Consider the following 16,968-nt stretch of genomic DNA (forward strand, 5'->3'; position numbering starts at 1 on the left):
TGGGTCTGTACTCGCTGGAATTTAGAAGGATGGGGAGGGATCTCATTGAAACTTTTCGAATGTTGAAATGGCTGGACTGAGTAGATATGGAAAGGATGTTTCCCATGGTGGGGGGGTTTAGGACAAGAGGTCACAGCCTCAGGGTAGAGGCGCGTCCATTTGAAACAGAGATGTGAAGAAATTTCTTTAGCCAGAAGGTGGTGATTTTGTGGAATTTATTACCGCTGGCAGCCGTGGAGGCCAGGCCGTTGGGTGTATTTAAGGCAGACCTTGATAGGTTCTTGATTGGACATGGCATCAAAAGTTACGGGGAGAAGGCTGGGGAGGGGAGCTGCGAAGGTTTAATTTAGATCAGCCATGACTGGATGGCAGAACAGACTCAGTAGGCCAAATGGCCAATGTCTTATGTAATATACAGACCAGTGCATATTCACTACTGTCAGATATGATGATGCTGGGGACTGAAAAAGGGAGTTAACACTGCTTGAATCAAAGAAGTATTTTATTAACTTTTCAAAAATAATTGGATTATTGTTCCTGAATCTGATGTTAAATGGTAATTTGCCCAATGTAGGCGTACTCTTTACATATAACTGCCACCTCAGTTTGGATGGAAACTTTCCGCTGCATTTCAAGAGCTGGTTCTGAAAGTTAGATTATTTTTGTTCTTGTGACAAAGTGCAGATGTGGGAGAAGAGCTCACTGTAATTGTTTTTATTCCTCCCAAAATTGAATTTACAACCAATTTTTTTCATATCTCAATGTAACTTTGAAACATACCCAGTGCTAAGCAGTAGCATCTGTTTTCTGCTGCATGATACAAGGTGCCTAGGTATGGACTGAAAATACCAAGTCCATGTGAATGCTTGTTTTTGCTTAATCCAGACCTGGTCCATTAGCAACGCAAGTCAGTAAGTACTGAGTCACGAACCATTGCCTAACCCTGCTTTCACTATGAAACCAATTTTAAACTCCTATGTCTATAATTCATTTCAACTCTTGCAGTTTTATTCTTGTCATTTTAACTATTGTTAGCATTTGTGGCTAAAGACAACATACATCAGTGTTGTCAGTGCCATGGGTCGGGGATGGCCACGTCACTTCTTGACTCAGAAAATTAAGGGTGCTTTTCCCTCTGCAAAGACTAGAGGACAAAGCACTAAGCTGACAGTCCCATGCAGTGTTGCAAGGGTGCTGCCTTGTTGATAGTGGTGTTATTAATGCGAGTCTCAGTCTGCCCCCTCAGATTGATTTAAATGATCCCTTAGCACCATTGTAAAGAAGTGCAGAGGAATTCTATTGGTGACCTGGTTAACATCTGCCTCTCCACCAAAGTCACTTAAACAGATTATCTGGTCACATTCACATAACTATGGGAGCTTGACATGTTCAAATTCATTGTCACATTTCCCGCATTACATCTGGGTTTTGGACTTGCAGAGGCTGCGAAAAGTGCCACAGAGGTGTTTTAAACGAGCAGTTCTGCTCGTCTTAATTCCCAGTGTTGTTAAATCTTTTTGTTAAAGCCAGGTTGTCTACCTGATTATTTTCTTTCTTTAATATATTCTGAAGATGTGGCTGGCAGTTCCATCATTTATTGACTGTCCCTAATGTGTCCTGGACTGAGTGAGCCAAAATGTGAACTAAATTGACAGCTCTGGAGTCACACATAGGCCAGATGCCGTGAGGATAGCAGATTTCCATCACTGATGAACATTTGTAAATCAGATGTGGTTATGGTTACCATTGCTGATGCTAGATTTTTATTCCAGATTTCTTTAATTACTTGAATTTTCATTCTTCAGCCGTCTTGGTAGGATTCACATTCATGTGTCTGGATCAATGGTCCGGCTCCATGGTACTATTGCAGTCATTTAACTGCTACCCTACCGTATCCATAAAGTTGTTGGTTTGTAAAGCAAATACGCTCCTGAATATTGAATCTTAAGAAAACAGAAACAGTAGGAGGCCTTTCAGCCAGTTCTACCATTGGTCATTGCTGAGTTGTATCTTAGCTCCACCTACCTGTGGGGAAAACCAAATGGGATTAGTGTCAGATTAGTGTAGGCGAGTGCTTTCTGGTCAGCGTGTACAGTCGGGCCTGTTTCCATGTGACTCTCTGTAACCTATCTTCATTCGGCAACCCTCAAAATCGTTGGCTGACAAAAATCTGTAAATATTAGTTCTGATACTTCCAGTTGCCTCATGGCCTTAAGTGACTCCTGAAGGAGGAACCTCTGACTCCCACTGCACTTTGTGTGAAGAACTATTTCCTGATTTTGTTGTGAAATGTCTAAACTAGTAAGTTTTTCTGGAAGCACCTTTTCCCCCCTCCCCAAGCATCCCCCTCCCCACAAGGACACATCCCCAACTCACAACAACACCTCCCCACTGACCATCATCAAAGCACATAGTTTCCTTCATCTATCTTATTAATTCCTTTAATCATCTTGAAACCTCAGTTAGCTCATCTTTTAATCTTCTAAATTCAAGGGGCTATAAGCTATGCCTGTACAACCTGTCCTCATAATGAAACCTGTTTAACCCCTTTTACCATTAGCCTAAATATGCAAATTTTGACGGAAGAAACAAGTCCGATTGTGAGAAGCTTGCACAGTGGTCTCCCGTATCATTTCTTGTCACTTAATTTGTTTGAAAATTGACGGATTACCTTTGCCAGCCAGTTGTTGCACTATTTACAAAAGTAACAAATCCTTATCCCTGAAAAGCTGCACAAATCTCTGACCTACACAATAAATAATTATAGGTTTAGAGTGCTGTAAACTCTGTTTGCGATTTGCAGACTTTGAAGGATGCATTTTAGCTCCAGTAGAAACCACCTGGCAATCCATGCTGTGACCACTGAGAGATTTTAATATCCTGCCTACATGCATCTTTAGTCTTGTGGTCCTACTGGACAAGTTACAAGTGGGAACTGGGTTGTGAATATTCTTACTGCTTAGCAATGGGTGGTTTGGTGTTCTGATTCTGAGAGATAGGAGTTGCAACACCCCTATTTGAATGCTACTATAGGGCAGCTAACTGTTTTCACCTAATATGGGCTGATCCAAGACTTCAGGTCCGATAGATCAGCTAGCGTACCAGGCCCCTGCACGGGTAGTGGATTAACTACAAAGCCTGTGGCTTTCTGGAGTGCTCTGCTACTCACCAATAAAGATTAAAGCAGAGGCCTCATTGTGGAGAGCTCAAGGCCATAATATTCATTTGATTCCCAATCAGAGTTGCTATCGTTATCAATTCTCAAGCCATTCCAGTCTTAAGCAACTCTTCAGTGACAGTCCTTATTCTCTTTTTATAGTTCTTCCCTTATCCTCTTCCAGTTCCTAACTAAAGCCTGTGCACGTTCAGCTTGGCAGAGGTGCGATTGGAGGCTACCCATGAAAGTGCAAGTTTCCAGTGGTATTATTGCTCTGAAGTCCCCGAGCTTCACACTTGGAACTTCAGCTAAATGCAGGACAATGCACATCTGCAATCATTGGCACTCTATTGCAGTTAAAGTGCTTAAATGAAACAAAACCACTTTGAATACTGTTAATCTATATGTAGTTCTATATGCCATTTAAGCAGAGTGTCAGCATAAAGTACCCTTTGAACCAAAATTTGGAGTAAATCTCGGAGCTAGTTAATGGGTTAAATTACTGTCATAGTAGGTGGACTACATAGCTGTTCAAATGTTAGGCTTTACAAGTGCTTGATACGCTCCTGTGCAAGTCACCACCTACATGTGCATTCCATTTTCATTTGCTGCCAAAGAACATTAAAAATGCCAAAAGGTTTGCTTTTAATATGTTGTCAAAAAGTTATCAGCTGCTTTTATTTGCCAGGATGGGTGCGGCTAACTGAAAAAGAATAATAGTGTTGCAGTGAGTGCCTAATCTTGACTGGGATATATATTTTCAAAATAACAACCTACTTCCCCACAGGAAAACAGTGTATCCAGTGAAACAGTGACATTCTGTCTGTCTCCCAACCACTGGTTCAAAGCTGGCATCAGTGACTGTTCGTTCCATGCCTATCCTTTATTGATCGGAGGAAAAGGGACAGAAGGAGGAATAATAATTGAGAGAGGGGAAATCATAAAATAAAAAAGACCAGTTTGTTACTGTGCTCACTTTTTGTGTTTTTGTTGTATATAAATTTACATACTCCATTTCTATCTTGAAATAATAGAAACAATCAGGTCAACTTAGCCATGTCACTGCAAACTTAGAACAGAGAATACACAGATATGGGCTCTTCAGCTCCCACTGCACCAGCTGAGATGCTGATTTGAACTGCATGTCTGTACATGGCATTTGTATATAAAAAAAGCTTGCCTCGTAAATCTCCTTCAAAGTTTTGTCCTTGTCATCTGAACTTGATGCCCTCCTTGGACCTTAGGTATTTGATATCTTCACCCTTGGAAAAAACTCTTGACTATTACTTTATCTATGTCTTTCATAATTTTGTATTTTTCTGTTGGGTACTTAGAATAACTTCCCTCTGTGATGGTCCCAGATGATTTATTGATTAAGAATAAAATTGGTTTGGATATGTGATTCAGTAATGGCAGTGCAAAGATTTATCTTTATTTTTGGGAATTTCTAATACTTGAAGATACTTAATACTTAAGTCTTAGGTCTTTTAAATAACGTCATCTAGGTCTTTTGTAATGATGAGAGCGGGACTGATGTTATTTCATATCTGGTACAGTACTGATATAGTTAGTGAACAGAATCCCAGTGACTGACTGTTCAAAGGCCAAAGCTGGACTTTGATATGCAGTAGAACAGGACAGTAGGATGAAAAGAATAGACAGCCAGTACAGTGGCAGCAACAATTTGCATTTGTTATGGCATTGTTAATTCAAAGAACAAAGTGGAGCTGATATTAGGAAAGATAACTGAGCGTTTAAAAGCGCAATTATATCATAATTGAAGAAACAATTGGATTCCATATGTGAGAATGATGGCATGATTGAGCCACGTAAAGAAGCATCAAGGTCTGACTTCTGGTGCTCTGAGATCCTTCGTGTCCACCTGAAAAAGAAGATGGAGCCTTAATGTAAGACCCCATCTAAAAGCTGATAGACACTTCCTCTGTGTTACATTTAACCATCAGCCTAGATTTTTCTGCTCAAGTCTCTGGAGTGAGACTTTGCTTTTGTTGGATGGGGGCCTTGCTGAGAAGGCTATTTTTGGCCATCTCTCATTGCCTTTAAAAGGTGGTGGGATGAGCCTTCACTCTTTGTGAAGATGGGCAGGAGATTTGATTCACACTGGTGTGTGGACCCCATCACACTGGTGGCCAGGACGCCCTTTAACATTTCCTTATTTCTTTGAGTAAAGTGCTGGAGCTGTACGAGCTGCTGAAAGCTGATGTACACCTGACATCAGCAATGCTTCTGATGACTCATAGAGGCCTACTGAGGTGTACAGAGCTGTGTGAACACAAAACCAATGCTGGCACTCCATCCAGTGGCCTCAAATGGCCACAGGCGAATAGGAAAGCTCTTTTACTCCGCCTTTTACCTCAGTTAAGGCTAGATGTTGTGATGTTGGTCAGTGTTCACCTTTCAGCTCTCTTATCAGTGTCGTTCCCTCCCCCAGACTTGGAACAGAGATCACGATGACACAGCGTCAACGCGCTCAGGAGGAACGCCAGGACCCTCCAGCGGGGGACATACGTCACACAGTGGGGATAACAGCAGTGAGCAAGGTAAGAGACCACGTGATGGCTAACATGTTAATGGTTGTTAACGAAATAACTAACGTACCTGCATCTTGCCAGAGAGGTGAGAAGCTCCATCATATAGCAATCTGATAATGAGCAAGTAATCTATTTTAATGATAATGTAAGAATAAATGTTGGCCAGAGCTCTCTGCTCTGCCTTCATATTGTGTCATGAGATCTTTACCATCCAGGGGAGGAGCATTCAGGTAATTTGTTTAATATCCCGTCAGAAGTGCCGCACCTCCGATGGCCCAAAACCCCTGCAGTGTCAGTCAAGACTTCTGTGTGCGTCTCTGGAACAAGGCAGACCCATGATCATCCAATTCGTGAGAGCATTACCAGTAGAGCCAAGGGCGACAGGAAGGAAGGGTGGGGATACAAGGGTTTGGAAATTAGATGAAAACTTACACAGCAATCAAGGGTGGAGAGAGGGGGAAATCCTTGCTGAGTATTTCTCCTTGGCTAATGGGTAAGGCTCAAGCCAATTTTATACTTTACATTATTACTTCTTTAACGATTAAGTAAAAGTAAGGATTACATTGGCTTCCTAATTGAGCTTCTGTGTATTTAGTAGGGATGGATGGCAGGACCGGCTGCAGTTCCACATCTGACATGAATTTTAATGATAATAATATGGTTGCACACGACTTGTATGCAACATGTTCTGCAGCAGTACCTATATGTTGTTAGAAGTGGAAGTCTGTAGATTATTTTTGCCAGTCAGTAAACTCATAGCCGATCATCTATCTGAGGACCACATTTGCATCTTGTATCGCATAATCTCCTTCCTGTCCGAACTTCTTATTGATCTTGGCCTTGAAGGTACTCACTAACTGAGCATCTACAGCCCTAGAGGAAATTTCTTTATTGCCTGAGTGAAGAGCTTTTTGAGTTCTACATAGCTGAATGCCTGCCTAATTTGCACTGCACATAGCATCCATCCTTTCAATCCTGTCCTGTTCAGAATTACACCAGTCTCCAAGAGGTCATCTCATTTGCCTAAAATGCAGTAAGCAGCAGTTCAGATGAAGGGCCACAACAAAAATTGTCAACTGTCTATTTCCCTCTGTAGATGCTACTTCGTCCTCTGAGTTCCACCAGTAGTTAGCTTTGTGAGCCATTATCATACTCTCTCTTCCCAGTTCTCAATTGTAAGACACAACTCTTAAAGTTCAATACTGTTTAGCATTATAATCGCTGACTATCACAGCTACTGTTAGCTTTAATACACATATTTGTGGAACACACGAGGAACAAACGTTCAGATGTTGATGTAACCTGTACTATATGGATGGTGGTTCATACATTATAATTATGATCACATTGTTTGTTCATGGACTCCTTGAATAAACCAATCTCTGTTATGGAATAGATGTCATTTGTTAACAATTTTAAAACGGTAACTAAATTTTGAAGAAAAGTTTGCTCTAATACAGTTAGCTCACCATGGCTAACTTCTACTTCTTCAGAAAGATACGATTTGAGTACGTGTGAAAATGTCTGTATGTGCAATGGTACAGACTGGGAGGAACATTGCAATACTAGTGATAAACTGAAAGCAAAAAAATGCTTTGAATTTAAAATTCTTGCAAATTACAGGAAGTAAATAAGTATCTTTTAGCTGCTAAATCTGTTTTATTTAAAATGTCTAACAATTCACATTTGAACTAACCACTTGTAAATAGTTCATTGGTTTAACCAAATATACTGTTTTCCTTACATTAACTTTTAATGAAATAACTAAATTTAAAAAAAACAAGGTGAATTTCAGTTATGACAAGGAAGAACATTGCTATGAAAAAGATTCCAAGCTATATGGCATATGAATAAATTAGAAAGCCATTAAAATAGATGTTTGTAATTTGTTTAGACATAGGATAACTGCCCCAGTGTTTTTAGCTTATTAACATTATGCGTAAGAGAAACAGTTGGAGGTGTATTTTGGAAAGTGTTTTGGAGTACCTTGAAAAGAATATTTCTTCAGTGCTTTGTCCAGTTTGATTTATACAGATTAGATTAGAAAATGTGATAGAATTCTTAGTCTTTGTCCTGTGCACTTCATCATTAGTAACTGAATCCCCTGTGCATAATAGGCATGTCACTCGTGCAGGGTGCTTTTGCTCATTCAAAACACGTGATTGGTAAACTCACGCGGTCCTTAGGTGAAAGTTTGAATGATACCCGCTGGTAGGTTCTGCTTCATATATGTCCCTTGATGTTCGGTAAATCACCAGCCCTTTCCATCTCTGTGTGCAATGGATCAGATTCCTGCCTTACTTGGGTTATATATCTGACCCCTCATCATTTAATTTTTAAGACTGATCCTACCTTCAACCCACTGTCTATCCCCAGATGATCTAGTCGAGGAATTTGCTTACTTTTGTGGCCTTTCCGCTAATGTACTCTATCCTCAGATGCCCCAACTCCAGATGCCTTTTAATCAGCCACTGCTTCCCTTGTATCTCCGTCAGTGGAAATCAATGGTGGCCGCCTTCCTGGTGATTGAACCGGTGTACAGGTCCCATCACTTTCCCCACACCTCTTCTTCTCGCCCCAAAGCTCCAGTTCACTCCAGCACTTTGAGGGTTGCATCCCATCGGACTCAGACTTGCTCTACAGAATCTACAAGGTCACTCCTAGTAAGGGAAAGGTCTTTCTGTGTGCTGAGACAAACGAGTCTTATTTATTTGTACATGCTACTTTTTATAATTCTGGCATCTTAGAAAACTAGCTTGCAGGTCCATATATACATTACAGCAAATTACAGCACCAAAGGGTTTTTTTGCCTGAATGATTGCAGACTAGGGTAAATCTTCCTTTAATAGTGGTGATGGATTTGAGGTGTGTGTTGCGGTGTGCACCAGATAGGAATTGCATGTTTTTGTATGTGGTGGGTGCAGTGTTCATGTGTTTGTGTGTGCATTTGCACGTGTGTGTGTGTCTGTGTGCATTACGTAGTGTTTGTCTGATTTTTGTGTGCGAGTCCGCATGTGTGTGTGTGTGGTAAACTAGAGGTAAAAAGCAACTCCATTTATTATTGAAGAGGACATTAAGGCAGCTGTTTCAGGCTGTGTGAGGCTGGCAGGCAGATCTGGATGAGGGACAGGGTCCACATTGTGTTCCATGTGACTGAACAACAATTTACTGGAGATAGTAGCGTGCTTTTTACATTGAAGAAAGGAATAACGGCACCGAACCAGCCAGATGTCTAATGAGTAATAGGATAGGTGGGAAGGAGCACTCTGATTGGATGGCTTAACGAGCACATTTTGTACAGAGTTTTGGCTGCAGCCCCCACCCTGACCTTTGCTCTTTATTGACCAATTTGATACTTCATTTTTCACAGTTTTCCAATTATCACTAGGCCAGAGTGTGGCCCTATCCCCATACTGCTTTCTGCACCCCCAATTCAATGATCTCTCCATGCCCACCCTCATAAACAATTTAATGGAGCATCATGGACCTTTCAAAGGTAGCAATTCAGATTTTTTGTAATCTGAGACTGACATCGCACCTTTTCACACTATATGAAGTGTATCATTTTTAAAAACAAAAAAAAGGCATTAACATCTGTCTTGCTGTTAATAGTTGGAAAAGATTCATTCTCAACAATTATTTTAATTAGAATCTTGTGCAAGGATTACAAGTATTGTTTATTTTACAATTAACTGTGGTAGTATGTTGAATTTGCAGCAGCAGGCATATGTACCCTTCATGATGAGGCCAAATGCAGGTTGGAGGAGCAGCACCTTATATTCCATTTAGGTAGCCTCCAACCTGATGGAATGAACATTGATTTCTCTAATTTCTGATAATTATACCCAACTCTTTTATCCATTCTCCAACCTGTTTAACCTCTCACCCCCTCACCCCTTGCCCTCATGACCTACCCACCACCTCCGTCTGGTTCCCCTCCTCCTTCCCTTTATTCTTGGTCTTCTGTCCTCCCCCATTAGTTTCTCTCTTCTTCAGCCCTTTAATCTTCCACCTATTCCCTCACAGCTTCTCGCATCATCTCCCCTTCCTCCACCCACCCACTTACCCCTTCTCAAGGTCTCACCTATCACTTGCCAACTTGTATTGCTTTCTCATGCTGGGTACTGCTCCTTTCCTTTCTAGTCCCAATGAAGTGTTTCAGCCTGAAATGTTGACCGTTTATTCATTTCCAGAGGCGCTGCCTGACCTGCTGAGTTCCTCCAGCGTTTTGTGTGTGTTGCTCAACATTTCCAGCATCTCCAAAATCTGTTCTGTTTATGCGTACCAACTAACCTGTGTTGATGTTTATACTCTAGGAGACTCTCTATTCCATCTATTTCACCTCACCCTGTCAACATCTCTTTCTATCTCTCCTTCTCTCATGTGGTCAGTTAGTTTCCTTCTGAAAGCTTCTAGCCTACTAAGATCGAAGGTAATGTCTCTTGGACTAAAAACTTTCCATTAATGGAGAGATTGTATTCCGATACCATGTGATTAAAAGTATTCTTTATATTTCTGTTGTGGATTTATTAGTAACTCCATTGTATTGGCCTCCAGTTTGGGGTCACTTTATAGCACATTCCCAACTCAAATGTTGTGACCTCTTTCTTTGGCATCACTCAACTCAATATGTTATAGTATTGAGTTATGAATATTGAGAATATGCTTTAGCCAAAAACAGGTTTAATTTCTTACAGTGAGTAAATTGCACCAGTAGAGAAATATCTGCTTGAAATACTAAGGCAACTACATTTTCATCTCATTTATCGGGAATCATTTCAAAAGAAGGTGAGGAAGAAGGGAAGGGTGGAGAGACAGGGCATGGTCACTGTGCTTCAGCTTTACCTGCTGAATATTCAGTAATCATCCTTGCATTTTGAAAATGTGCAACTAAAAGCCTTTTCTGCTGTGATTTGAGTGGGCTGGAGTTGGGTGGGAGATACCTGGCAGATAAGTTAAAAGTGAAATGTTAAAATACATTGAAAAACGACATGGTGCATTGGGCGATGGGGGTGAAACCCAGCATTGATGGAAAACCAATGACAACAGGACACCATTGGCCAGTCTAGGAAAGGGGGTGGGGGGGCAATAGAGCTGACTGCTGCACCTGGCCTTTTGTTACCTCCCATAATGCCAGAGTGGTCCTGTCTCATTTGATAATCACAGGATGAAGTGGTATGGAGCATAATTGCACATGGCTGCAGGCATAAGGTAATGGATGAAAGTGATTTCCTATTGGGAAGAAGCAAGTATCAGATAAAAGGATATGCTGATGGCCTGTACCCCTGAAAGGCTTCAGGAGTGATACAGAGTTAACAAAACGAATACCAATGAAACATCACACGAATTGTTAAGACCATTAATTGACATTGATAGGATGCAGAAGTGGGCTGAGAAGTGGCAGATGGAGTTCAACCCGGAGAAGTGTGAGGTGGTACACTTTGGAAGGACAAACTCCAAGGCAGAGTACAAAGTAAATGGCAGGATACTTGGTAGTGTGGAGGAGCAGAGGGATATGGGGGTACATGTCCACAGATCCCTGAAAGTTGCCTCACAGGTAGATAGGGTAGTTAAGAAAGCTTATGGGGTGTTAGCTTTCATAAGTCGAGGGATAGGGTTTAAGAGTTGCAATGTAATGATGCAGCTCTATAAAACTCTGGTTAGGCCACACTTGGAGTATTGTGTCCCGTTCTGGTCACCTCACTATAGGAAGGATGTGAAAGCATTGGAAAGGGTACAGAGGAGATTTACCAGGATGCTGCCTGGTTTAGAGAGTATGCATTATGATCAGAGATTAAGGGAGCTAGGGCTTTACTCTTTGGAGAGAAGGAGGATGAGAGGAGACATGATGGAGGTGTACAAGATATTAAGAGGAAAAGATAGAGTGGATAGCCAGCGCCTCTTCCCCAGGGCACCACTGCTCAATACAAGAGGATATAGCTTTAAGGTAAGGGGTGGGAAGTTCAAGGGGGATATTAGAGGAAGGTTTTTTACTCAGAGAGTGGTTGGTGTGTGGAATGCACTGCCTGAGTCAGTGGTGGAGGCAGATACACTAGTGAAATTTAAGAGACTTCTAGACAGGTATATGAAAGAACTTAAGGTGTGGAGGGGGGGTGATATGGGAGGCAGGGTTTGAGGGTCGGCACAACATTGTGGGCTGAAGGGCCTGTACTGTGCTGTACTATTCTATGTTCTGTGTTCTATAGGCATCCATCCATGCACTAGGCACCAATTTTACATTGCCTAACGTATTGCTTTATGATACCAGCAAGGCTTGAACGCTTCCACTTTTCACTCAACACACCCAGAAGCCTTTGTGCTTTTGACCTGCGGTTGCAGCCTGAAGGCTTCAAGGGAGAAAGGATATTTTCCGGTGGGTTATTTTGCAGGTCCAGCAAACAAGAGGGGGAGAAAGCTTTTTCCATGAAGTGAGGACAGAGGTGAAGTAGATTGCCCTGTAAGCAAGCTTTTGATCGTTTATAAAAAACAATTGATCACCATGAGTGCAGTTGTCATTAGCAGACATCGACTGATGGCAATTTGTCACAAGCTTAGAAGGTCATCCTGACTGGAGGTTTAAGCCTGCCTTTGATTGACCTTTACTGCTGCCATTGTCATGTGATTGCTTCAGCTCAACATGACCCTTGGATCTGAAGGAAGACAGGCAGGGCACCAGCCAGGCACTGCATCCCAGCAGGCAGCCGGCCTTTGCTGCTTAGTATGTTGCAAACTATTATATAATAAGAGAGTTACAGAAAAATTTTAGTGATTGTGGTATTTTCTGATAAGTTTGTGCTTTGTGCTTATGCCTCTGTTACCTGCAGTGAAATCCCATCTGTTCCAATTCCTTTCCGTCTCCCATGTCTACCACATCTATCAACATCGACTGTACACATGAGATATCAAGGGACATAGGTACAGGAAGAGGCTATTTAATCTTCAGACCTGTTTCTCCTTTGGTGAACCAACAACTAGAAGAGAAGCTTCAAAAAAGTAGGATCTTACAAAACTAAGGGGAATGCTGAGCATGAGGAGGCAGAATGGCCTTCTTGGCCTCTTGGCGTATCTGCAGACCGCTGTTGGTCTCTCTTTGTTTCCACAAAGCCCTCCCCCACACTTCTACAACAACATTTCCCAGCCCTTCTCTCAGAATGTACCTCAGGACTCCAGGGCCTGAAGTTTAAGGAACAATTGAGCAGCCTAGAAATTTATTTCTTGGAAAGAAAGCAACTGATGGGTGACTTTATAGGAGTGTATTACATCATGAGAGGCATGGATGGGTTTAATGCACACAGTCTTTTTTTTAACCAGGGAAAGGGAACCATAAACTTGAGGACATAGTTTTAACGTAAGAGGGGAAAGATTTATTAGAATCATGAAGGGCAACATTTTTAAACAGAGGAATGAGCTGCGAGAAGAAATGCCCGAGGCAGACACAATAATGACATTTAAAATATATTTTGATAACTGTATGGATAAGAAAATTTAGAAGGATATGGGTCAAATGTGGGCAAGTGGGCACCTTGATCAAGTTGGACCAAAGGAGTTCCCATATTGTAGTCCCCTATGACTGTGATCTGCTGCCATGATTGGAAAGCAAAGGACGGCTTAGCTGACCAAAGCGGCACCAGTTAAGGTCCAAGGGCTAATTTTGTGCAGCATTGTTAGTGCCCTACGCAGCTGGTTTATGATGCAGACAGGTACAGAATAAATTATCCCACAGTTTCTGTCCCTCGTACGTCCTGTTATCCAAAGGGCATCCTTGCTGTTGTTTTGCAGAGTTATGCGTTACAGCTCATAATTACCCAACTGCTCATGGAAGTGCACTGGCAATATAAATCCTGAAGTTCAAATATTTAAATGTAAATCAGCCCACAGCTAAGTTCTGCGCGTATTAAAAATCAGCATCCTCTCCCTGAGGCTTTCTGGGCATAATGCATAGGCCGTGGAAATGGTATTTACTTGATTTTTTTTTAGAAATTAAGATTGGAGTGTCTTATATTGGAGACCGGAGCTGATGAGACGCTGATATACAGTTTTTATAGTGAGGGATTATGGCACTTGATATGCAAAATGCCATATCCCCAAATATGAGCTATGAATATTCTTCAAATGAGTTCCTGAATTTTCCTTATGCTCACAGTTCATCCTTCATGGTGCTGTAGTCCATAATTTAGATATTTAGACCCCTATTCAATGAGCATCTGTGGATCTGTAAAATTGTATTTTCCAGAAAATCTTTCACAAAAGCCATTTAGAGAGATTTTGCTGGTGTGAAATATAGAATTGAGCTGCTGGAACATTGCTGAATACCAAGACTGAACGCTAAAATGGAAGTGGGAGCCTTCAGATTAGTATCTCTCGGTTAATCTACTAAACAAAAGTTGACTGCATCCTGGAGGATTCAGTGCCAGCAGCTGAAATGTGCTTATTAATTCACCCACAAACAATGCTTTTACCATAGCACAAGAATTGATTTTAACGTCATACCTTTAATAGTCACTTTAAAGGAAGGTGGGGACTGCTTCAACCCCACTTTAGCCCCTCTTTCTTGATAAGACCAGGCAACCATCCAGTTTAGCATGTAAGACCAGTGTGTGTCATTCTGCCCTCCGAGTCCCTTCCTACGTTCACTCAGATCTTGGTTGATTTGTGTATGACATTAAAATTAGAGCATGGTGTTCGGAATTGATGCCAGAAGGTGCTCCTTCAAACAAAGGCTTGAGGAAATTTGAAACTCTGGCCTTCCAAAATGTATTGAGGGAAGAGGTCAGTGAGGTCTTTGAGTTGGGCTTTTCAGCAATCAGATCTACAGGTCAGAAAGCAGGCCATTCATCCTAACTTGGCTGTGCTAGCTTTTATCTTCCCCTTCAGAGTCCTCCCACTCTAATTGCATCCTTTCTTTATTCCGCCTCCCTCACAAATGCATCAGATCTTCCCTTAAGCGGATAGTTGCTTTCTGCTTCCTGAGGCAACGGGCTTCTCATTCTCACACTATATTAGTGCAGAAATACTTCACACACTATTAATACAATCATTTAGCTGCAATCTTACACTGAAACTCCCTTGTTTTAACTCCGACAAAACAATTCTGCTCTCTCTTCTCTGACATCATTGTAACAATCACTTAATAAGTTTTATTGTTTGCAATCCTGGTCCTGTTTTTTTTCATAGAACCTTAACTTGCTCAATCTACCCAAATTGTAGCATCCTTACAAATCTAGTAACATTACTACTTGATAGATATGAACTAAGTCAGCAAGTCAAGATTTATAACTTGGAGGTGTTTGCAAGTTGCCTCTGCCTCTGTAGTGCTTTTGACCTGGGATGGATTTCTTGACAACTTCATCTACTTCTTCTGCAATTTTTTTGGTGTTTCAATATTATTTTTTCCAATCAAGACGGTGAACAATACTCCAACATCCTTTTGGCATGAAATTGCCATATTCTACAGGAGAGCTTAGTGGGATACTTATAAGTGGAGATTACATGCCTACTTTAATGACTCTCTGGACACTTTGGGAATTGATTTCATCCACGCATTTCTTTTTACAGATTTTTTCATGTCATGTCGATCCTTTATGTTACATCTGCGGCAGTACTTTCACCTCAGGATTTGTTTGCTTACTGCCTATTGCACTGCGGGCATTTAAGGCAGCAGTGAAGGTCCACCATCTCTTGTGGTGTTCAGGGCTTCTTTCATCATGTTAGTAGCACCCTCTTCATTTTCACTACCATCAGTTATGCAAGTCCTGAGCGGAGACCCAGGAATACGGTCACACTCAGATGTAGAAGGATTCTTCATTGCTGTTTCCGTAACAATTTTATTTTACCAGTCAGGGTTAGGTCAAAAGACATAGGAGCAGAATTAGGCCATTTGGCCTATCGAGTCTGATCCACCATTCAATCATGGCTGATCCTTTTCTCTCCTCCTTAGCCCCACTCTCAGACTTACCCCCGTAACCTTTGATGTCGTGTCCAATCAAGAACCTATCAAGCTCTGCCTTAAGTATATCCAATGACCTGGCCTCCACAGCTGCCTGTAGTAACAAATTCCACAAATTCACATTGCTCTGGCTGAAGAAATTTCAACGCATCTCTTTTTTAAGTGGATACCCCTCTGTCCTAACGCTGTGCCCTCTTGTCCAAAACTCCCCTACCATGGGAAATATCCTTTCTACATCTACTTTGTCTAGACCTTTCAACATTTGAAATATTTTAATGAGATCCCCCCTCATCCTTCTTAATTCCAATGAGTACAGACCCAGAGCCAATCAAATGTTCCTCATATGATATCCCTTTTATTCCCGGAATCATCCTTGTGAACCTCCTCTGAACCGTCTCCAATGCCAGCACATTTTTTTCTTGGATGAGGAGCCAAAAACTGTTCACAATACTCAAGATGAGGCCTCACCAGTGCCTTATAAATCCTCAGCATTACATTCCTGCTCTTGTATTCTAGACCTCTTGAAATGAATGCTAACATTGCATTTGCCTTCCTCACCACCAACACAAGCTATGAGCTAACCTTTATGGTGTTTTGCACAAGGACTCCCAAGGTACTTTCCATCTCATATTATTGGACTTTCTCCCTGTTCAGAAAATAGTGTACACATTTATTTCTACTAGCAAAGTGCATGACCGTGCATCTTCCAACATAGTATTTTATTTTCCACTTTCTTTTCCATTCTCCTAATCAGCCTAAGTCCTCTGCAGCCTACCTATTTCCTGAACATTCCTGCTCCTCCACCAATCCATATCATCTGCAAATTTGGCAACAAAGCCATCTATTCCATCATCTAAATCATTGCTATACAGCATAGAACGAAGTGGTCCCAACACTGACCCCTGCGGAACACCACTAGTCAATAGCAGGGTTGTTAGTCCTGAACTGAATCCCCGAACCTGGAGGATTAGACTGGCCTCTACCCTGTGACCTGTTTGGCATGAGTGACCCCACCAAGAGCCAAAGCATAAAGCCCTGACTCCAGCCAATATAGCTCTCCGGGTCATTAATGCACACAAGCCTTCAAACAACAGCGAGGTTGTGGTCTTCTTGGAGGTAAAGATTTTCAGCAGTTCAGTTAAGCTTCTTACCATCACTTTCTCAAGGGTAATTAGGGATGAACAATAAATGCAGGCCTTGTGAATGACTCCCAACTTTTGAGAATGGCATCAGAAGTGTTCGTGACTTCCAAACAAGACCTGGCAGAAATTCACATTTAGAAACTTAAACAGGGTGCCTATTAACTAAAACAA

At 41.6% G+C, this 16,968-nt stretch overlaps 1 protein-coding gene across 2 annotated transcripts in view; it reads left to right on the top strand.

The window, feature by feature from the left end:
* The window catches only part of meis1b (Meis homeobox 1 b), a 211,046-nt gene that overhangs the window by 27,801 nt on the left and 166,277 nt on the right, over positions 1 to 16,968 (top strand). For both annotated transcript variants that reach the window (XM_063056111.1, XM_063056112.1), the window contains exon 7: positions 5,610 to 5,718. In XM_063056111.1, the coding sequence (XP_062912181.1) occupies positions 5,610 to 5,718 (109 nt within the window). The remainder of the gene's footprint in view (positions 1 to 5,609; positions 5,719 to 16,968) is intronic.

The sequence above is a fragment of the Mobula hypostoma genome, chromosome 8, assembly GCF_963921235.1.
Source record: "Mobula hypostoma chromosome 8, sMobHyp1.1, whole genome shotgun sequence".
Classification (NCBI taxonomy): Eukaryota; Metazoa; Chordata; class Chondrichthyes; order Myliobatiformes; family Myliobatidae; genus Mobula; species Mobula hypostoma.